This window comes from Emydura macquarii, unplaced genomic scaffold, assembly GCF_026122565.2.
Source record: "Emydura macquarii macquarii isolate MOO-44397 ecotype Brisbane River unplaced genomic scaffold, CSIRO-AGI_Emac_v2 contig_2768, whole genome shotgun sequence".
In the NCBI taxonomy this organism is placed as follows: Eukaryota; Metazoa; Chordata; order Testudines; family Chelidae; genus Emydura; species Emydura macquarii.
The window spans coordinates 52,821,222-52,843,834 of record NW_027132905.1 but is presented as its reverse complement, the minus strand read 5'-3'; the positions used below and the strand labels follow the sequence as shown (position 1 = coordinate 52,843,834).

The following is a 22,613-nucleotide window of genomic DNA, read 5'->3' as shown; positions in this document are numbered from 1 at the left end:
TTGTTACTTTAACCTTAAGCAGGAGAAAGGCAGTGGGAGAGAGCTTGCTAATAGCTGTAGGCATTGAGCAGTTGCATAAACGCTGGGATTTTGCTGAGTGTCTGTGAACTAGGCTCTGGCACAGACCTTCCTTAGTCATGGCTGAACCAGGCTGCGAGTGCAGTCCTGCATTTGCTTTCCTGTCTAACTTCAGCTGACGCCTTGACATTACACCCTCCTCCTGCCCAGGTGATGGGGCCTTCGGGTGCCTATCACAGGGCTGGGAAGAGAGGACCCTGGTGATTCCTGGGAATGGATGTACTGTTCGTTCCAGCCCCTGTTCATGAACAGTAGGTTTCTGGTGCTCTGCTATCCAGCGATTTAAACTAGTGAATGTCCACACATGATTCGTATCTTACCTACCCAGGCATAAAGCTGGAGTAACTCCATGGAAGTCAACACAGTATCAGGCCGCACACCCAGATTAAAGACTAGGCCCATGCCTGTGGCCCAATGCCTGGAGTCATGAAATTCCAGCATTCATTTTAAAAAAAATTCCAGCCTCTGTGAATCAAAAGAAAAGCTTGAAAATGTGCCCTAGGTTTACTTAGATTGGGAGCTCCTTGGGATGGGCAGGGGCTGTCACTTCTGTTAGTACAGCAACCTAGCAGAGTGGAGTGCTGGGCCAAGACCAGGACTCCTTTTGCTACTGCAGTTGAAATAATAATGACTGCCTGCTTGAGTCTGCAGACAGCCTGAAACAATAGCTCCAAAGAGATGAACTGGCCCATCCAGCTTAACTCTGAAACCTGCTGCCTCCCCAAGAAGGGAACAGGCTGTAGCATGGTGATTGAGGCTCCCGTCTGAGGTGGTCCTGGATTGTTTAGTTCAGGCCTGTATCCCGTCAAGTGAGAGGAGATTCAGGGCCCACATCTTTCCCAGAAACCTGGTTTTCCTAATATGGTATGTGTATATTTTAAGCCATGAGAGAGCTGGTCAGACACTCTTTGCATTTGATTAAATCCACTCATTGTCTCTGATCGCACTGATGGAACAAATCAATGAAATGCTAACAAGGCCATCCCTTATGGGCTATTAACTCAGTGGGACAAATCTGCCTTCATGTAAATCAGTGTGGCTTCATGGCCATGAGAGCTTGCCAGGGTGTCAAACTGGACTCTGCCACTTTCATTCGCTGCAGTGCCTGGCAGAACTAACTGCAAGTCTCTCCGTTAGGAGCTACGTTCTGTGTAGGAAGGAATGAGGGCTGTTCTACTCTGCTCTGTCTCTCACTCAGTAGTGGATATGCTGGGAGCCAGGTGAGGATGAGCCCTGAATTTCATGGCTCATCACAGATGGGAAGGGGACAGGGAAGAGTGTACAAGTCCTGTATGTGCAAAACTCTGGTTGAGATCTAGGGTATTGGATCCTAAAATGCTTCCAGTCAGGAGCTAGGTGGGTGTCTTGGAGGAGGGGCTGCCCCACGGCCCTGTCTTGAGGGGAGAGACATGCATTTCCCAACCTGACTGCATGTTGTTTCTCTTGACGCAGATGACAGCTCGCCTGATGCTGGCGGTGGGAGGAGCAGTGCTGGGCTCCCTGCAGTTTGGCTATAACACTGGAGTCATCAACGCTCCACAGAAGGTAAGGCCAGAAGGCTTGGTGCCAGTACAGACATCCTCAGCTGTAGTCACGCTGCCCACTGTGTTCGTGCTCTGCAGCGCACCCTCACACAAGCAGACGTACACACAGCACACGTCCAGTGCAACACAGCCCTTGCATGCTGCAACCCACAACATGAAACCTCAAACTGTAACACAACACCACACCACACATGCAAACAAACTGCTACACTGCCACCGCAGGTACACACATCCATCAGTGTAACAACACTTGCATGCTGCAGAACAAGTCTACATATGAAAACAAACACACGCGTACTACCCACCATGCGCGCACACTCCCAGCCCGGCTAAAATAGCACATCCTGGTAAGCTGCTTACCAACGCTAATGAGATTTATTAAGCAGTTATTTGGCTATTGCGTTTCCAGGAGCATTAAAGTTTTCTTTGTTTACTGTTTTGTTAAAGAATTCTGGGAACATTTATTACATAAACTGACCTTTGTCATGACTGAGAGGCCCCAGCCAAGGAGTTCAGACCAGCATCTCAGCATTCCCAAATTATTTCATTGGCCCACAGTTTGGATTTGGGACCTGTTCTAAGGGTCTGTCTACATTGCAATTAGACACCCGTGGCTGGCCCGGGCCAGCTGACTTGGGGCTGTCTAATTGCAGTTTAGACATTCCGGCTCGGGCTGGAGCCCGGGGTCTGGGACCCTCCCAGCTCCACTGGGGACAGTGATGGAGGAGCCTGGAATGTAGATGGGATTCAGGAGCTCTTAGTGCCAGCTCAGAGTAGGTCTAGACAGCACCGTGCTAAAAGGCCTTAGCCTGCCTGAGCATTGCCTAGTTTATAGGTCCCACTGGTGGAGCTGCCCCGTGGCAAGTGATGCCTTTGAGCTGAGCTGGGATAAAGACAACCTATTAAAAACCTGAACAGCTGCTTTGTAGCAGGATGAGTTTTGGCAGCCTTTGGTTTAGCCCACGGGGAACCTGACCTTTCCAGCTGCACAGGTGCTGATAATGGGGATTACTTACACTTAACCTTGTATGTGTTTCCTCTTGCCTGATGTTTAGCAAACAGTCCCGCCCTTCTGAGCTGCCCTTTTTGATCAGCTGTCGGGAGTGTGCTGCCAGCTGAGTCATACCCCAGATCTGCATCCTCATGCTGAGACTACAAGGAGGGTTTGCAGAGACTCCCTGGGAAAGGGGATCCTCCGAAGCCTGATTTCATTTAACCTACTATCCTTGAGGGCTGGGCATAAAACCTTGCTCAACCTTCCTTCGTAGCTAGCTAATTTGTAGGGGCAGGTAATGTAGGACTCATTGCAGGTCCCACTCCCCTATGCCATTGTCAGAAATATTGGGCTTTCATTCATTTCATTTCATTCCCAGAAAATGTGCTGAAATTGTTAATTGGAGAGAGAGGGGGTGTGTGTGTGTGTGAGTGTGAGAGAGAGAGAGAGAGAGAGAGAGTCAGCTGGTTTTCCTAAAACAAGGTGATTCCCAGAGCAGGACATAAGCGATCTGTGTCTGAGATCCCTCAGGGTGTGGGTCCTGATTCACTGCTGAGGCACTGACTTTTCTCTCTAACTCCTGCCTGGTCTGAAGAACTGATCAGTGATCACTTCTCTTTGGGCGAGTCTGCTTTCCTGATGGCTGAGGAGCTGAGGTCTCGGTCTAGTCCGGAACAGCTGTGCTCAGGCTTTCCAGCAGAGGGAGCTACTAATAGTGTGTACATGTGGGGCAGATCAGTTCCTGCCCCACCAAAACTACCTGGCAGGGTTTGTTCTTGGAGGCTGCTTCTCATGGGGGGGAGATTCCAAAATGGAAGCTGCGAGGCATCCATGTTGGATTGAAATTATAATCTGCTCTTCCCCCTTCCCACTGAGCCAGGTTGGAAATGGTTTCAGGGAGGGCTGAGGCTGGGAGGGCAATCTGTTAGGGCAGTGTTTCTCCGCCTTTTCAGTAGCAAGTACCCCAACTTCTGAAAACTTTAAGTACCCAACACTCCATGTTCCACTGTGAGAAACAATCTTTCCCCCTTCACCGCTGGACGACTGTATTTCTCGTACAGCAGAAGAGTTCTGAGTTCTGCAGTGCTGCGTGGCTGTGGCAGATCACAAAACCCCTGCTGTTTGTCCCCTCCTTCCTCCTCCCCTTCCTCCGTATAGGAGCAAAGCTCAGCGCCAGCCAGTCACTATGGCCTGATGGCGGGGTCACCTGCTGTTCTCCTCACACAGGCGAGCGGGACCTTGTGAGGTATGAGCAGGCACTAGCAGCTCACCGGAGTGGATAGCAGCGCTCCCCATGGCTGTCCCTAGAGGGGTGCGGGCCTGGGACAAATCACACTGGGTGGGCCCCTCTTAAGATTTTTATACTGGTAAAATCTGGGGCTGTCATAGCTGTCAATTTCATTGCTCCACTAGAGCCGTGACATTGACAAGTAAACCTGGGGATAGAGCTAGGCTCCAGGACAGCCAACCCACTGGGCTCTGGGCTTTGAGCTGGGGGGAGCTGCCACCTGGGCTCAGGCAACTGCCACCTGCTCCGGGGGGTGGAAGAGGCTTCCACACAGGCTGGGACCTGGGGATGTGGCAGGCGGCAGGCAGCTGTTGCCCATCTTCAAGCCGGGGCATGGGAGGCTGTATCTCGGTTCAGAGCTGGGGCACGGATGGCAGCCACCCAGCTGTGAGCCCAGCTCGCAGAGTGCAGGAGGCTGCCACTGGGCTCCTACCTGAGAGCTGGGACCAGGCGGGATACAGGCGGCTGCCGCCCGGCTTCCCAAAAAGCTAGCGCCTACCATCCAAGCCGGCAACTGCCACCTAGCTTCCCCAGGACTGGGGCGGCTGCCGTCCACCTCCCAGCTAGGAGGTGGAACCGGGCAGGAAGCCAGTGGCTGCCGCCTACCTCCCTTCACTGGGTTTTTCACCGCGTACCCCCTGCCTGTGTCTTGCATACCCCCAGGGGTACATGTACCACAGGTTGAAAAACTGTGTCAATAAGAGTCCTGTAGCACTTTAAAGTAATACAGATTTCTGCAGGCATAAGCTTTCATGGGCAGCCCACAAAAGCTCATGGCTGCAGAAATTTGTTAGTCTTTAAAGTGCTACAGGACTCTTGTTGTTTTTGCTGTATTCAGACTAACACCGCTACCCCTCTGGAACTTTTCACTATGTATTAATAGATGTTCAGGCCAGAAGGGGCTGTTCTGATCTTCTAGTGCGACCAGAGAACTTCCCCAAAATCCCTTCAGCAGATCTTTTAGAAAAACAGCCAATCTGGATTATAAAATTGCCACTGATGGAGAATCCACCGTGACCCTGGTAAATGGTTCCAAGGGTTAGTTATTCTCCCTGTTAAAAAATCAAACTTTATTTCTGGTCTCAATTTGCCCAGTTTCCACTTCCACTCATTAGATCGTGTTAGACCTTCCTCTGCTAGACTGAAGAGCCCATTGTCAAATATTTGTTCTTCATGTAAATACTTGTAGTCTGTGATCAAATCACCCCTTAACCTTCTCTCTGACACTAATGGGATAGACTCCACCAGCTCAATCACTGTAAGGCATGTTCTCTAATCACTCTTGTGGTGGCTCCTCTCTGAACCCTCCCTAATTTATCAACATCCTTTTTGAACTGTGGCCACCAGCAGTGGTCACACCAGTGCCAAGTACAGAGATAAAATCACCTCTCTGCTCCTCCTTGAGATTCATCCCAGGATCACATTCGCTCTTTTGGCCACAGCATCGCTCGGGGAGCTCAAGACGAACTGATTATTCCCCATAACCTCCAAATCTGAGTCCCTGGTTCCCAGGAGAGAGTCCCCTAGTCTGTAAGGTTGACTGACATTCCTTGTTCCTAGATGGAGACGTTTATATTTAGCCATGTTAGAATACATAGGTGGCTTGTGCCCAGCTGATTCAGAGGGATCTAGGTTGCTTGGTAAATGACCTGTCCTTGTCATTATTTATTCCTCCTCTAATTTTTGTCATCTGCAAACTTTATCGGTGGTGATTTTCTTTTCTTCCAGGTCACGGAGGAGCCTGGCAGTTAGTGGGGTTGTTTTGGGGCCCTACACAGATCAAGTAAAAGCACTTACACAAAAAGATCCTAGGTTTCAAACCTGCTAGCCGCCCATGTGATGGTTACACGTGCGCTGCCACTGCTGGTGCTGTAGCTGTTTGGTCTGCAGGGCCCTCGGGCTGCCTCTTTCCACCAGTTCCTTATTCACCAAGCTGACGTTTAAAGGAGATTTCAGCCTCTGGGCCACCCTTGGGAGCGGCTTTCCTGCATCACTCCCTGTACATGGTGCTGCTCAGCACCCTCCCGGTGAGCTTGTCTTGACCACAGAACGCTGGTCAGGATGACAATGGCTGCGGCAGTTTGGATTCCTAGCACAGCTGTGACCACACCCATGCAGCATGCTGCCGCAGAGCACAACTGGCTACAGGCAGGCAGCCTGCGAGGGTGGGGTGAGCACTAGAAACAGGGAGACTAAACTAAAATGTCTGCTCTTCAACAGGATCCTCTGTAGTTCAGGACAGCCTGGGACCTTGAGCCACCAGGGCTGACTGGCAAACCCAAGCGTTGTCCCAGCTGGGCGGGGGCCCAGAGCCTGGGCTGATGGGTATTGCAGCTAAGTTGGGGTAGGAGGAGGATGACCGACTAACATAGCTGGTGGAGCAGAGAGATGCTGATCCCCATCTAGACCCAGGCAGGTAGCGGTGGAACTCCAACTGCAGAGAAGCCTCAGGCCCTTCACACCAGGAACAGTTAAGAGATATATTCATAAATGGGATCCTCGGCTGGTATGAATCTGTCACCCCATCTGCTTTAATGCATTCATGGCTGGAATTCAGGGGGCAGCTTTGGTGGTACAAATGGATCAATGTCATCTTACCCTAGCTGCGTCTCTAGGGAGGAGACAGTCCCCTACACACTTGTCAAAATATCTAGTCCAGCCTGCACTGACCTCCTCCCCCTCTCCCCCATGGAATTAGGTTGGAGCTGTTTCAGCAATGGGGGTGTGGGGGCAGGAGAGAGGAGAGGGGTCTTCAAGCAACAGGACAGCAGGTATCTCTTCCCTGGAGACTTTCAATCAGGGCAGTGGCTGATTCTGCTCTCTCAAGCAGCAGGAGCGAGGGCAGGGAGGGATGGACTCAATTTTCCATTGAAATATTTTTTCTGTTTGGAAAATGGCTTTCTTTAATGAAACAATCTTAGTGGGGGAACATCCATTTTTATTGAAAACTTTTTGGTTTCATGGGAAAAAAATGATTGGGGGGGGGGGATTGGCAAGTAGAAGGTTTTGGGTTGAAATAAAACCTTGTCTGACAAAAACAACCCCCATTTCAATAACCAATTTTGTTTTCATCAAAAATTTTCCTCGGGAGGGGTGTCCTTCCCAGCCAGCTGTGCTCACAGAACTGGGCCCCAGTGCAGTGAACACAAGTCAGAGGTGAGGACAGGTGAGCCCACAGCTTCCCAAGCCTGCAGTGGGGAAGCTGGGCATAGTGCAATGTTAGGCCCACAACAATTGTCGTCTTGATTTCATCTTCGCCTTCTGGATTTGTGGAGTTCCTTGCAGCACAACTGAGGGGTGACTATTGGGCTTTGGGAGGCTGGATTTTGAAGGAAAAGACAGCATAGACCTGGTCCGTGAGGCAGGGAGGGCTGGATACAAGAATAGGATAAGGGCAGAGGGGGATGGTAAGTCATGCAGCTTGTGTGGAGTGGGGGGGGTGAGTGAAGAGATCCAGGCACTGAAGTGTGGGACCCCTTCGCACTTCTCCCTCATTGCTACTAGCAGCGTCTCACCCAGCTAAGACGCTGCAGGCTGCCATGGCTCAAGCTCAACCTGGCCTGGATCTGCTAAAGCGGGTTGTACTTTGGTTTTCCAAAGTTCTGGTCAGGAGCACAGAAGACGGGTGGGAGGATGTTACCGTGGGATTCATCTGTATCCATGAGAAGGCAAAGCTCAGCAGAGTGCTGGAAAAGATGGGGGTAGGACAGGCGATTTTCTTCTCCTCCCTGGTTGAGAGTTGATATGTAAACCACTTTTCAATGGGAAAGAAAAGCTTTCTTTCACCCTGGTTCCACTACGTTATTGGAGGTGGTGTTTCCTACCGCTTCTCCTGTGCTTAAAGTCTGCTGTGGAGGCACCTTCTCACCATCAGCTTCCCATCCGTGGCTATGTCATGGACAGAGAAGGGTCTGGTCTAGCCGTGCTCTTAGCCAAGCTATTTCTCACTGGCATGGGGAATGGCCGTGCTGTCCTGGAAGTGTTCCCCCTATGGGGTAGGAGAAGAAGCAGGCCTAGAACATTGTACTGGAAAGTAACCGGCCTGCCCCTGCGGCGGGGCTGGAGGAGAAGCTACCTTAACCAGGAGCAGGGTTATTGTCAGCACCCTGTGAATGGTCAAGCTCTCCTTGTCCTAGGCACAGATGCAGGGCAGGGGGCCCTTTTGTTAAGGGTGTGAGACTAGCAAACCCTGAGGGCAGGAGTAGAAGGACTGCTTTAATGGGGTGGCTGGAACAATTTGTATGAGGGGGAGGGAGCTGAGCCATTGAACCAAACTAGACCCTGTATATGATGGGAACCACTTCAAGCTGGGGGGATGCCCCATTTCTAGCATCTATGGCTGCATTGCCCTGAAAACATTCGCAGACAGCAAGACGCTTCCCCCCTTGCCAGTGCAAGCTGGATGCCTGGGCGTGAAGTTCACCAGATCGCAGATTCACTTCAGTGTCCCCTGAAATTGCAGAACCCCCAGGGCATAAGGGTTTTGTAAGCAGCACAGCAGGAAAGGTGCTGGAGGGGGGGGACACCGCTTCCTGCCCCTCTTTGCAATTCAGGAGCTGCTCCTAAGGGGACCTCCCTGCCCCCCCCACCTCTACCTTCGAGAGAGAGGCTGTGTCTCGTGCTGTGTTAATTTCTGCCTTCACAACTGATAACTTGGTCAGGCTCAGACTGGCTTGGTCATTCTCCAGTAATACGTGATTTTATTTTCTTCTGAATGGAGGCCAAGTGCCAAAGACGCTCTGCCGTGCAGCACCTCGACGCCAGCCTGAGCATGACTCTGACTCTTTAGGTGTGTCTTTCCCCCCATCCCTGTGTTGTGTGTGGAGAACTGAATGCACATATCGGGCACCTATTCATAGAGGGATGTGTGGTGGGTGGGGAAACTCAGGCTTGATATTGCTGCCACTTAAATCAGAGCTTCCTGTATTTTCACTGCCTCGTGTAATAATCCCGGGGCCGTTTCCATCTCAGTAGGGCCAGAAACGTCTTCCCACCCAGACATACCCCTGCAGGTTAGCAGTGCCCCAGCACCTGCCCTGCTGCACCTGCTTCCTCCTCCATCGCTCTTCCTCCTAGCATGGATTCGGAATAGCCGAAGCTCCGATGCAGGTCGGAGCTCGTTGGAGCTCATATTGCATCACTATTTCTCTCCAAGGTGTTGCTTATGTCTCTCCTGTGCCATCTGAGCAGCTGCTCTGAACTAGGGCCGCACACGCATTCTTCACGTGCCTTAAGCTGGGATGCAGATTACTGACCTCAGCAGCTGCAGGGGGGAGCAGAGAGCCTGAACTCAGACCGGGGCAGAGGCAGGAGAGAGACAAGTATTTCCAAACTGGTCTTTTGCCTCTATTTATTTATGATTATACAGAACCCAGTGAAGTCAATGGGAGCACTGGATCAGGTTAATAATGAATAAGGACAATTATATGCACAGAAGGGGAGATTGTGACCATGTGATGATGAAACTGGGTCCTTGTATATAGATCTGCTCCTGTACTTCCATTAGAACCCCCTTTTCTGTGGCTGGTATGTCACTTTCAGAAGAAATATCTTTTGTAGGTTGAAATCAGCGAAGGAAATATCTTACCATTGGAATCAAATTCATTCACTTTGTGAGGTTATTTCTTTCCCTTTTTTGTTTGAGAAGAGCAATTGCATCCTCAGTTTCTGACTCTTTCCACTGTCTGATTTTTAAAGGGACCCTGTAAACTTGAAATCTAGTCCACTTCAAAAAACACCTGCCTCTGAGCCTTTTTACAATCACATTTTCCTCTTTTTAAAAGTTTCTCTTCCCTGTTGCAATGTGAAAACCCCTAGGGGAACTGAGTGTGTGCGGGGGAAGCTGTGAAAAGTCATAATCATAGATGCCCAGATCCTAAAAGTATTTAGCTGTCTAACTCCCATTGAGGATCAGGGACAGAGTGCTATTGGGGGGGAGGGGGGCGGTGTCTGTCCAGCCTGCAGAGTACACGCATCTGTTCATAGTCTTAGCAGGTTATGTGTTTAGCTTTAGATGGTCTCCACTCAGTCCTCCGTATATCAGGCATGATGGTGGCCATGCCACTGTCACATGCACAAAGAAACACGGAAAAACATGGTGGTTTTCCTGTTTCATCTGTAGCCATCTGAAGTGCTGCTGGTGCTATCACCATTGTAAGAATTTTAGACAATGAATGGCGTGTTTGGGGATGTGTTTTAAATTGATGCCCCAGTTTAAAAAAAAAAATAGTCTGGCCAGTTTGTCCTTTGGCAGGCCTAGTGCTCTGTGGTATTTTAAGCCCTCTTAGTTGAGGTATGGGGCTGTGAATCTGAGACATTTTAGGTTCATTTTTATATATTTTAATGGTCAGGGCTGCAGATCTTCAGGCTTTTCTCTGCTTCCTACCAGACCAGGGGTTCAAAAACCGGAAACCCACTCTGCTCCAAATGTGACAGTGATATGGCACCTCTAGGCTGCAAGCTCTTTGGGGACAGGGGGTGTCTCTTTGTTCTGTCTGTACAGCGCCTAGCACAGTGGGGACTTGGCCCAAGACGGGGCTCCTAGGTGCTACCATAATAATGATTAATAATGGTGGTGATTTGTCACAATGCCCCAAGATCTTGTTCCTACCGATTGGATAATGGTACTGACCTCCTTTGTAAAGTGCTTTGAGACCTACTGATGAGAAGTACTAGATAGGTGTTAGGGTTTATTATTACTGATGGTTGTTGTTGGTTAATAGGGAAAAAAGGAAACCTCCACAAAACTGGATCGAGTTATTTGAATCCAAAGTGAATTAACCTGTTGATTTTTTTTAAATCACTTGAATTTAAAAGATTGATTTAAAATCAGGTTAAAGGCTTTGTAAAACTAATTTGAAAATGTTGTTTCAACTTTAGCTTAACATGTTTATATGAACTAAATGATAAATACTGCTTGTTTTTTCAAATGCCAGGGATTGGGTATCTTGAATTTGGAAAAATAATTAGTGTTGGAGCCTTTGTTTGTTTTTGTTTTTTTTTAAACACATAACCAAAGTACATAACTTTACTCAAAGGAATAATCTGTCATTTCAGGAGGACTACACATGTTCTTAAAAGAGAAGCATTTGCAGAAACGTTGGGAGCTAAAACTGTATATTAACTACTTCTTTCTTAGCGACCTAAAGTTTTTGTCATTCCAAACCAAAATTGCTTCATTCTTAAAATTGAAAAAGTTATTTTGTCTTTCAATACATGAACAAAATCCTTGTAAATGCTTTATGAACACAGACCAAGGTTTTTTAAAAATAGAAGCCTAAAGTTAAGCTTCTAAGTCCATCTCTAGGCACCTGAGGGTGGGACTTTCAAAAGTTCCCACATGATTTAGGCGCACAAGTCCTATTGACGTCAAACTGTAAACGTTGATGGAGAAGCATTTTAGCTTTCTTGACTTGTAGAAGTTCAAAAGTGATGTTGATTGTAAATCTAGCATGTGCTCTTTGCTTCTCACTTGTGAGTGTGAGTTGGACATTTTAAGTGTGAAACTGTCTCTATAAAAACTGAAATTCTACTAACAGCTAGGAAACTAATTTAAGAAATGTGCACAAAATGGGCAAATTAGCAACTAAAGCGTATAAAACCGAGAGAAAGTAACAGCATGTGCTGACAGTGTCATGACTTAGATTTAAAAATCAATTGGTAAACATTTTTTTTTTTTTTTAACTCATGGCTTTTGTCTTCCATAACAACCAACCACTCCAGGTCCCAGCATCCGTACAGCAAAAACACATTTACAAAATAAAACCATGGGAGAACCAGCAAGCAACGCCAGGGTGTTTAGCCAAACCTATGGAGATCCCCACCTGGCCCGGTGACCATCTCCCCCACTTAACCCTTCTCGGGGGGCAGGGAGGTAATTGACCAACCTGCTGCCATTCTGCCAAGTGTGTTATGCACTTTGCCCTTCTCTCCTTCCCCTCCTGGAGACTTCACATCCTGCCATGCAGTCCCCATGCCGTTCACATTCCCATTAGCAAACCTGTCCTTCCTTTTCGTACAGCGTGTTCACATTCCTGCGTGTCTGCCATGGCTGGGAGATGAGCCTATCCTTCTCCCCAGGCAAAGCAGGGAGCCCGTTTCAGAGGTCTTGTGGGTTTTGTTGACTGTCACTAAGGTCAGACCACAACTTGTCTGGCCACATTTCTTTGCATGGCCCAGGCAATTTCCTCCCAGAGGAGCTATAGCCAAATTACCAGCTTGCTGCCGGCCTGACGTTTGGGGAACTGGTTTGGTGACTCCCCTCTAGTGGAGGGAAAGCGGCATTGGTTTAAACAAGAGTACAGCCTCACCTCTGCAAAAGAGGGAGGGAGTGCTCTGTGACGCAGCATCTTGTGACTGAGGCAGACACGAGCCAAGCCCTGTGACTGAGGCTTATGGTCCAAGTCTGGGGTGAAGCGAAGTAGCCTGAAGTCTGTAGGTGGTGGGGCTGAGGCCTGGGAATGCATGGCATTTGTGACTGCAGATGAAAGGCAAACCAGAACAGAGTCTCCATGGGGATGGAAGAAAAGGGACTGCTCTAGCAAATGTACAGTAAATTAATAGCCATCGATAGCTCCGTGGGTGGAGCTCACTGAGCAGGAGTAAGCTCCAGGGTAGCACAATTGGTTCATCTGTGTAAGGGGTGATAATTACTTGCAGTGCGATTGTGCTTTCCCGGAAGAGCACAGCACATTGCATCTACGGAGGTTCCTGTACTGGCAGTGGTCGCACTCCCCACTGAGATGCAGGCATTGGGGCGGGGGGGAAACGTGGCAACAGTAACACAACACAGCAGGAAGAATCTTGTCTCCGATTGACGTGGGAAGGGGAATTTAAAGAGGCAGAAGACAATTACCCAAAAAGGGGCTGCCAGGGTTAACACCCCCAACTCTTGTGAAAAGGGCCATGTAGTTAGAGCCTGGGCTTTATCTCATCTGATATGCAGCACGTGCTGAGGTCTTGATTCAGTGCTGGAGAAAACAAGGGAGCAACACTATCCACTCCGTCTGGAAAGCCTGTGCTTGGCGTTGGTGTGTTTCCGGATCTGACTGGCAAGGCAGGGGACTCTCTCAGCTTGCGAGAGGCGGGATAGGCCAGTGCTTAGCCTGGGACTTAGGAGACACCAGTTCAATTCCCTGCTCTGCCACAGAATTCCTGTGACCTCAGGCAAATCATTTAGTTTCTCCGTGCCTCAGTTTCCCCTCTGTGCAATGGAGGTAATAGCCTTGCTCTGCCTCACAAGCAGGTGTGAGGATTGTGAGATGCTCAGCTGCTACAGTCCTGAGGACCAGATAAGCACCTTAGATAGATAAATGTCTGGCTAATTCTAGCTGGAATATCCCATATCAAGGAGTCTCTGTTTTGGGGTGGGAGTATTAACATGTAAAACCTTTAATACTACAGCACAATAAATGGGGTTAATCTGCACCGATAATAGGTGAGGAGTGAAACTTCATTGTTGTTGAGGCTTCACACAGGGCCTGTGAGCAGGGTGAATGTTGTTCAGTGTGAACCAGAAGAGCAGGGACCTGGGTCTATCCCTAACTGATTTGATTTTCCCCCACCCCCTGTGCAGGTGATTGAAGATTTCTACAACCGGACATGGCTGTACCGCTATGAGGAGCCCATCACCGCTGGCACCCTCACCACACTGTGGTCCCTCTCGGTTGCTATATTCTCCGTTGGGGGAATGGTTGGATCTTTCTCCGTGGGGCTGTTCGTTAATCGCTTTGGCCGGTAAGCACTGCGCGTGCTGGAACTGCTCTGTTCATCTTGGGGTGGATGGGGGCCCATCACTTTAGTATCTGGGCACATCACAATCAGCTCCCCCGGGTCATTATACCCCCTTGCCTCCCGAACTACAAGTGCACACACCCATGAGCGTGTATAAAAGGCAGCCTCTGAAATCCTCTTTCTTGTCTGTTAATTTCATTGTGTCTGAATCCTCTTTGAAATCCCTCCACTGGCTCCACACCGGATTTAAGTTTCTTGCCACTCTGCATAACTCTGCCCCTCCATCCTCCCTTGGCGAGCATTGTATCCCCCGTCCTCCCGCCTTCGCCAGCATTCCCAGGCTTGCTCACCAGTCAGTTCCTCCCCCAGATCCCCCTGTGCCTTTTCCTGCATGCTACCGACTCCACCAGCTCATCCATAAGCCCTGCTCTGCTCCATTTCAGTCCCTCTTTGGCTGTGCTGCTTACCGTGAATTGAGCTGATTGGCATATCAGCTGCCTGTGGCTGTTCCCTTTCTCCTGTCTATCCCCAGAGCAAGGACCGCTTCTTCGATGTCTGGAGAGTGCCCAGCCAACAGTGGGCATGACAGAGCGGTCCTGAGGGATGGTAGAGTTCATTGACTTACTCAGCCTCAAAGAGGCAGGAACAGAACACAGAGCTCTCGAATCCTAAAATCACGGCTCTCTCCATGAAATTGCCCATCTGCACTCAGCCAGCTTGACCCCCCTCGCTCTTCAGGTTCCCATCTTCTCCGGACCTGGGGCTGCTTAATCCAGAATCCCCTCCACACAGGCCACACATCTGTAATCTCCACATCCCCTGTATTTTCTCTATTGGACTTTTCAGCTCTGCGCTCAGTCTTCTGTCAAACAAAGCTGCACTGTGCTTTGGTCCTCAGGGAGCATCTGGTTGGAGAGCTTGCTGTCAAAAGAGAACCTCATCTCTCCCTGGCCGAAGAGACCCAGAGTCTCCAGTCATCTCAGTTGCATGGAGCAATTTTGCTCATACTTTGGATGAAGGCTGATGAGCTTAATTGTTAGCCCACATCGGTGTTAGACCTTGCTTATGCTGGGTGGCTCCGGCCTCAGACACATCCCAGCACCAGCAGCTTCCTCCAATTCAGCGTAACAGGCTGCAGTTGATATAACCCTATATTTAAAGTCCTCATCTGTTACCATCTTTGATCCTTGCAATAAAGTATTTGGAAAACCCACCCATCTGTTCTTTGTTCAAGCTGCATGAAATACAAAAATTATGGACACTGGAGCCAGCCTTGTGCGTTTCACTTTCTACTTCTTCGTTCCCCTTGGTTTCTCAGTCATGTGTTCTGTAGCTATCATGTCTGTCGTTGATTCTCTTTCTATGATTAGGCTTTGGAAACCTTCCTCTTTTCTTTCCATGACCTAAAATTTGGGCTTAAACCCTTTCCCAGCATCTGACCTCTGCACATCCTTGCCTCCCCAGACGCAACTCCATGCTGATGTCAAACAGCCTCGCCTTCTTGGCGGCCGTTCTGATGGGGTTCTCCAAGGTGGCGAACTCATTTGAGATGCTGATCCTGGGCCGTTTCGTCGTCGGGCTGTATTCTGGTCTCACCACTGGCTTCGTTCCCATGTACGTGGGCGAGGTGTCTCCAACAGCACTGCGAGGGGCTCTTGGAACTTTCCACCAGCTCGGCATAGTCGTGGGCATTCTCATCGCACAAGTAAGTGGTTCTCCCAGGTACCTGCTGCTGACTGGCCAGTCCATTTTATGTTACAAATGGTCCATTGCTCGAGAATTAATCCGGTGTCCTGCTTTGCTTTTAACGTTGCACTGACTAGTAGGTGAGGTTTTATCAGCACTAACTGGAACTGGCTGAGGTGCTTGCAGAGACAAAGGGCGGTCTGGGGGCTAGGGCACTGGATTAGGATTCAGGAGCTCTGGGTTCTGTTCTGAGCTCTGCCACTGACTTGCTGTACGACTTGGGCAAGTCCTGTAATCTCCCTATAGAATGGTTATGACGACTCCCCCTGTGACTGTGTTGATTGTGAGCTCGTTGGGGCAGGGGTGTCTGTGCAGCAACTAATCCCTGTTCTTAGTAGGAGCCGTGAGGTGCTCATGTATCATGGGCAGATCTAGATTCGGTGCTAAGGCGCTCCCCTGTACATGTCATCTCCTTGTGGCCTGGTATCCCTGGGGGCTGATGATGCTCTAATGTCCTGTGTGGTCTGGCACCTCTCGAGGAAGGCGGGGCTGGTGTGTACCGTGTACTGGCTCTGCACGGGATGGTCTGTAGTGGCTCTGCACAGTGAGGGGGAGGGATTCTGGTGCTGTAGGTCCTGGGTTCTCATGCGGGCCCTGCAGGCATACGTGATCTACCTTATCCCTTGGGTCTGGCTGTCAGTTCCCGCATTCAGGGTATTGTTCAGGCGGGAGGAACAGGAGCTGGTGGGACAGCATTGTGTAACCCACAATGACACAATGCGGCTCTGTCCCTTCTGGCCTGTCTGCTGAGGCTTGAATCCAGGCCTGCTCCTTGACCTCAGGCAGGAGAGGCCCATGGTGTTAGATCCACACATCGCAGGTGCAGTCCCTGCTGAGGACCGCTCAGGGCCCCGCGGTGGTTGGGTTTGGTGTGCCGGCCGGTGCTGGGGGCGGGGGGAGGTGGCCTGCGTTAACCAGAGAATCTAGCCTTACAGGCTGCGACCACAGCACTTGGCGAGGATGATGGCCGGAAGGGCTAGGCTCGCTGTCTCTGCACTGCTGAATTGTCTGCTCCCCAGGTGTTTGGTATGGACTTGATCATGGGCAATGAGGCACTCTGGCCGCTCCTGCTGGGCTTCACCTTCATCCCTTCCCTGCTGCAATGCATCATCCTGCCCTTTGCCCCCGAGAGTCCCCGCTTCCTCCTCATCAACCGCAATGAGGAGAACAAAGCCAAGAGCGGTGAGTTGGCCACCCCCAACCTGAGAACGGTCCAGAGGGGCCTGTGCCCTTCAGTGTTCCTTACCTCTCCACCTCCTGCCCCTCAGTCTTGAAGAAGCTCAGAGGGACGACGGACGTCAGCAGCGACCTCCAGGAGATGAAGGAAGAGAGCCGGCAGATGATGAGGGAGAAGAAGGTCACGATACTGGAGCTTTTCCGCTCCCCGTTGTACCAGCAGCCGATCCTCATCGCCATTGTGCTGCAGCTGTCTCAGCAGCTCTCGGGGATTAATGCGGTGAGTGCGGTGCTGCTGGCGGGAGACGGGCCAAGCACTGTCCATGGGTCCATCTCACCGGGCTGTATCCGCGGGGGATACAGTGGCATGTCCAGGGTCAGGCACTCGGAATGGAACCCCTTGGGCCAGTGCCCTGCCCATTTGGCCACACGGCTTCCCAGGGGCACAACGCCTCCCATTGGAGCAGTTTTGCCCACCTCTCCGCGCAGAGCTGTGGCTGAACACCACAACCAAGCCCTCTGTTATTTCTATATATACAGAGGCATGAACAGCGTTGGTCAGGTGGTTTGAAGTCAGGCTCTGTCCGGAGGTGCTCAGAGAAGCCTCAGGCAGGAGCCTCCAGAACTTGCTCATGACGTGTTGCTCTGTTTTCTAGGTATTCTACTATTCTACCAGCATCTTTGAGAAGTCAGGCGTGGAGCAGCCAGTCTACGCCACCATAGGTTCTGGTGTGGTGAACACCGCTTTCACGGTTGTCTCAGTGAGTGTCTGCTGAATATTCTTCCTTCCCGTTGCCTGTCCATAAATCCTTGCAGGATTAAAGCCAGTGCTAGTGTGTGGATATGGCTGTGAGCAAGTCCCTGTTCAATACCTACCCAAACGTGATAATACTTCATGCTGCTCTAGCACTCCTCCATCCATCCATCTCAGAGCATTTTGCCAAACGTGGTGAATAACATCCCCATTTTACAGGTAGAGAAACTGAGGCACAGAGTAGTTAATGGCTACCTCATTAGAGGTATAGCGGCCCAGTTTTCAGAAATGCTAATGCCAGGGGGATCCACAGGGATGAGTGACTTCCTGTTTTGCTCTGTGGCCATGGGTAGCAGCACTGGGATTAGACTATTGGCCTTTGGCTCTCAGCCTAGTGCCACAGAGACTGAGAGGGGCTTGGAGCAATAAAAAGCAAACGTCCTTCATGCAAGACTTGAGTGCTAGACTCTGATCCAGCCAGTCTCCACCCCTCTCTCCCCAGGCAGGAGCTCTCCCTCCTGTCTCCTGACCCATCTCACTAGACTTCCTGCTGAAGCACTGTTCCCCACCAACAGACCAGCTACTGCTTGGTGGCACGGCTCATTTTACTTGGGCCACATTAAGTTGCCTGGGTGCTTTTTATGTGGCAGCTGACGTGGCCCCTGGTTGGACACTCATAGTGGAACTGCAATCTGGTTGGAAAGATGGAGCATGTTCCCCCAGGGAGGGGGGTGGTGGGAAAGGACGTGGATCTGTCCCTGGTGGCAGATGTGCTGAAGGGTGGTTGCCTCCCTCTGTCTGACAGCTCTTTGTGGTGGAGCGAGCTGGGCGCAGGACCCTTCACCTCATCGGCCTGGCTGGGATGGCAGGCTGCGCGGTGCTCATGACCATCGCCCTGGTGCTGCTGGTGAGTGATTGCTCTGAGTTCAGAGAAACCAACGTGGGGGTTGAGTACCACCTGGAGAGACACCCACTGAGTAACGCAACGAAAGGAGGGGGGTCCTGGGGACTCGTCAGCCCTGGGTGGTGCTCAGGGAGCTGGTGGAAAGGGAGGCCCTTCCCAAAAGCCCAGCCTTACAGGGATGCTGTCAAACTGTTGGCCAGTCAGCACTGCCTGAATCCCTGATGTCACTTCGAGAAACCCTGCCTCCATGGGGTCGTCACTGTGAAGAATGGGCTCCTGGGATGGCAGTGCTCATTGCTTCAGAGGTGCTGGCTCAGCAAGACGCCTGCCTCCAGGCTTGCCCAACACTGAAGTTCATCATCAGCCTGCTGGAAGGAAGCGTCTTGAGGACATTTGTCGCGGGAATACGCCAGTACCCGAGATGCAGGGTCCATGCATCTTTGGCACAAATAACCATCTTCTCTTTCTCTTTCCCTGTCCCAGGACCAAATGGCCTGGATGTCCTACGTCAGCATCATTGCCATCTTTGGGTTTGTGGCTTTCTTTGAGATTGGCCCGGGCCCCATCCCTTGGTTTATCGTGGCAGAATTGTTCAGCCAAGGCCCTCGCCCTGCTGCCTTCGCTGTCGCTGGGTTGTCCAACTGGACCTCGAACTTCATCGTGGGCATGGGCTTCCAGTATGTCGAGGTAATTACTCTACCCTGACTTGCCTCCAGCTCTGCCAGGGCTGAGGAGACAGAGCTGCTACCAGCCACTGGCAGGATTCACTGCCCCGAAAGGGGCTGGAAATGTAGAACCACAGGTGGGACTGAACCACTCAGCCTGCATCCAGATCTGGATTTGGCCTTTCCCCATGGTTGGACCTGTAGTTTTGGTTTGGGTCCCTCCGTCTTTGCAATCATATAAACTGGCAAATGCTGTTGGAGAAGGGGAGCTTTCATGGTTGCAGCCACCAGCAGGGAAAGTGCAGGGGTAACAGAGTAAGAGAGACTGATTAGCATCCAATGGTCCAGACTTAGCCTGGTGGCCATGGGTTCTACTCCCAGTGAGTTGTAGAGAGCTTCCAGCCTGGTTGGATTTGGTTCTCTGGCTTTCTGTAAAGACAGAATGAGCAGCAGTGAGTTGGATGATACTGCACCTTGAGATGGAAGTATTATTAGGTGTCCTCCATAAATATTAAAGCCCTTTGCAAAGGGAAGTCAGTATCATTATGCCCATTTTACAGATGGAGAAATTGTGGTGCAGGGAGGTTAAAATGATTTGCAGCAGAGCCAGGTATAGCACCCAGGTCTTCGGAGCTGCCCAGCTGTGCCCACCGCCGCGCCTGCCTCCCCCTCCAATGCAAGCTAACCAGAAAGTGCCAAGTGTATTTTCCCCAGCTGGAGTCTGACACTGCTCTGCCTCTGCCCAGTGCCGCAAAGGCTTCCATGGGGCCTCAGCTGTGTGCTGGCTCCATGCCCAGAGCTGAATTTCACTTGCAGTAAATGGTACAAAGACACAGGCCAGGTGACCTTGTGAGAATCTATCCTGCACCAGAGCAACCCACTGAAAGTAGTAGTGGGCAAATCCAAACCAACCAGCTCAGCCTTGCTCGGCCAGGAGAGTCTCGCTCCCCCCATGAATGGGTTCGACCAGCCCCGCCCCTGGCTGCTCCAAGCCCTAGGAGAGCATGAGTCTGCACGGCTTACGACTTTTGTCCGAAGGAGGTAGTTCCCCAAGCCACTCGGGCAGAGGAGGTGCAGGTTTGCAGCTCCTCATCTCTGCACTTAGAATCGTGTCCCATGGGGAAGCGACTTGAGACTGAGCTGCTGCTGGTGCCTTTCCATAGTCAGGTCTGTACTGGCCCTTTAGGTACAGAGCTGCCTAGCTCAGTCATGGGCCTGGCTGGTGCCAGCAGCATGCAGAGCGAGGGCAGAGCAGTTGGTTGCTGCTGGGTGAGTTACCCTGCGCTGGGAGGGACGGGTCTGAGTTCACCTGGCTTGGTACAGGAGAAACAGTTACTAGAGAAGGAGGCAGCAGGTGCTGCTCAAGAATTGTAGCATAGTGCCTGGGCTTTTTAGGCGTATGGTGCCTTGGCAATAGCAGGCTCCATGGTGCTGCTGTGCAGCCCTGAGCACCTCACCCAGGCATGCTCTGTGTCGATCAATGCCCGTCAGCACCTCCCCAGAAATATATTCACTGCATTCCTCGCTATTCCTTTTCAGCAACTCTGTGGCCCATATGTCTTCATCATCTTCACGGTGCTGCTGGTCCTCTTCTTCATTTTCACCTACTTCAAGGTGCCCGAGACGAGGGGCCGGACCTTCGATGAGATCGCCTCTGGGTTCCGCCAGGGCGGTGCCAGCCAGAGCGACAAGACACCTGACGAGTTCCACAGCTTGGGAGCTGACTCCCAGGTCTAGCAAGCCAGCCGTTCGGCCCTCTGCTCCAAGCCACTGAACGTCTCTCCTGAGGGTTTTTAACTCTTGCACAGACACCAGGCAGGAAGGGGTGGGGGAGTTTGGAGATGGAACAAATGGCCACGACCCGAGTCCCCCACTAGCCACTTGGTTGGTCAGCAATCAACTGACACACTTGCTAGGAACAATTTTAGCTGGTTTCACGTCCAGGATTTCAAAGACGATAGATTCAGAAACAACAATTAATGTTTTATAACCAGCCAACCTCCTCCAGGTTGTGAGAGCTGGAGGCAGCTCCCTTATTAATGAAGTGACAGATTCCTTCATGAGAAATTTTTAAAGGTCAATACTTTTAAAGGTTTTAATCACAGAAAAAAACCTGTTATTTTATTAGGTATTATAAGAAAAAAAACCAGATTTTTTTTAATGTCTCGAAGAAAACTCTAAAATTTCAGGGCTTCCCCCCCAGTGGGTTGGGGAAGCAGGATTCTACCCCTCTGGCAAGGGGGCAAAGATTGTAATATTGGTGGATTCATTCTGTTCCTCTACAACTCTGATCAGCAGCTGGACCTGAAATGTCCCCCAGGAGAAGCACTGAAAGGTCTGTAGTACTGTAGGGCTACATGGGCAGTCCTAGGAGGACTTCTGGTCCTTCTGGTGTCACCTGCACATCTCCCAGGATTTAAAATCTCCAGTAGCAGCTTCAGTCCCTCCCATCATTGAACCTTTCCCCAGCTCAATATACTTCCCTCACCTGCATTCATCATTTTCTCTTAGTCAGATGGGTACAATTCGGGTAGGGTGAGGTGGGTTTTTTTTTTTTTTTTTTTCCTTCAGTCTGGCAATATTTGCCTGATAGGTCAATTGCCATGTATGTGGGCAGGGAAGCCTCACTACTGAAAAACCAGCAACTTGCTTCTTCAGCTCATTGTTAAAAACAAACCAATACTCCAGAATTGAAATCCAGTCTCGCTTTGCTCCCACCACAAGCAACCCTTGCCCAGAAGGTATATCTGAGAAGCAGGAGTGATATGTTTACAGGTCGCAGAAGCCAGTTTGGGGCAAAATAAGCTGGCTGACACAAGACAAACACAAGCCCAGTTGCTACTTTTTAAGTCCCAGGCTCTCAGAAATTCATCAATTAAATGGATACATACATTTCCTGCTTTATGTATAGACTGGAACTATTTATATATATATATTTGTTCAATGGTGTTAATAGTAGACATTAAGTTATAGTGTTTCTGATTGACAAGCAAAGTATTGTAAATATTCTTGAACTATATTCACATTGTACAATGTAAACAAAAGTACAGATAGAAAGGTATAGTTTCTATAGCAGCTGCAATGAAAAGCTTGTTCAATAGAATGAATGACTTTTGTATAGTTAACTTACCTGCACTGTAGTTGCATCTGTTGCACTGAATTTTTAGTCTTATTAAAAAACAAAAAAAACCGGTCCTTTGAGAAACAAACAACTCCCCCGAGTGCATATATTTTAGCAACTTATGGCACATTTCCAAAGCCCGCTGCAGCTATTTAATAGTATTTTTTTATTTATTTGTCTGTTTTTAAAGTGGCTACATGACCACACTCGAAAGAAAATAAACTTAGCAAAAAATCATCTCTCGGTGTATGGCACAAAGTCCGAAAGACTAACTTGTTTTTTTTAAAAAAATAAAAAAAATAAAGAAGCGCTAAGAGACGGAGGAGTAACTGGTGTGGTGTGGAAAGAATAAAAAAACCCAACAAACTATGCAGCTACAAGCTGTGCCGTGTTGTGTGGATTTGTTTCCAAAGGGGGCCCTGTTCATAGGTTTCTCAGCACAGTGTGTCGGGGCATTTTACTGCTGGATGATCAACATTGGCCAGAGTTCTCTGGTTAGAGTCCTTTGTTTTGACCCTAACTAAGACCTACACTCCTGTCCCAGGTGTTTCGTTCTTTGTTAAAGCTGTGGAAGTAAGTGTGTGTGTGTTTGTGTTTTGGGGGGTTTCCAG

General features: G+C 50.1%; 1 protein-coding gene across 2 annotated transcripts in view; it reads left to right on the top strand.

The window, feature by feature from the left end:
* The window catches only part of SLC2A1 (solute carrier family 2 member 1), a 36,132-nt gene extending 13,519 nt beyond the window's left edge, over positions 1-22,613 (top strand). The window contains exons 2-10 of one of the 2 annotated variants that reach the window (XM_067566321.1): positions 1,531-1,623; positions 13,479-13,639; positions 15,101-15,341; positions 16,402-16,564; positions 16,651-16,838; positions 17,215-17,319; positions 18,118-18,219; positions 18,700-18,903; positions 20,421-22,613. In XM_067566321.1, coding sequence (XP_067422422.1) covers positions 1,531-1,623; positions 13,479-13,639; positions 15,101-15,341; positions 16,402-16,564; positions 16,651-16,838; positions 17,215-17,319; positions 18,118-18,219; positions 18,700-18,903; positions 20,421-20,618 — 1,455 coding nt within the window. In that variant the 3' untranslated portion in view covers positions 20,619-22,613. Of the gene's footprint in view, positions 1-1,530; positions 1,624-11,626; positions 11,778-13,478; positions 13,640-15,100; positions 15,342-16,401; positions 16,565-16,650; positions 16,839-17,214; positions 17,320-18,117; positions 18,220-18,699; positions 18,904-20,420 lie in introns of those variants that run through there. The other variant, XM_067566322.1, reaches the window with a different exon arrangement.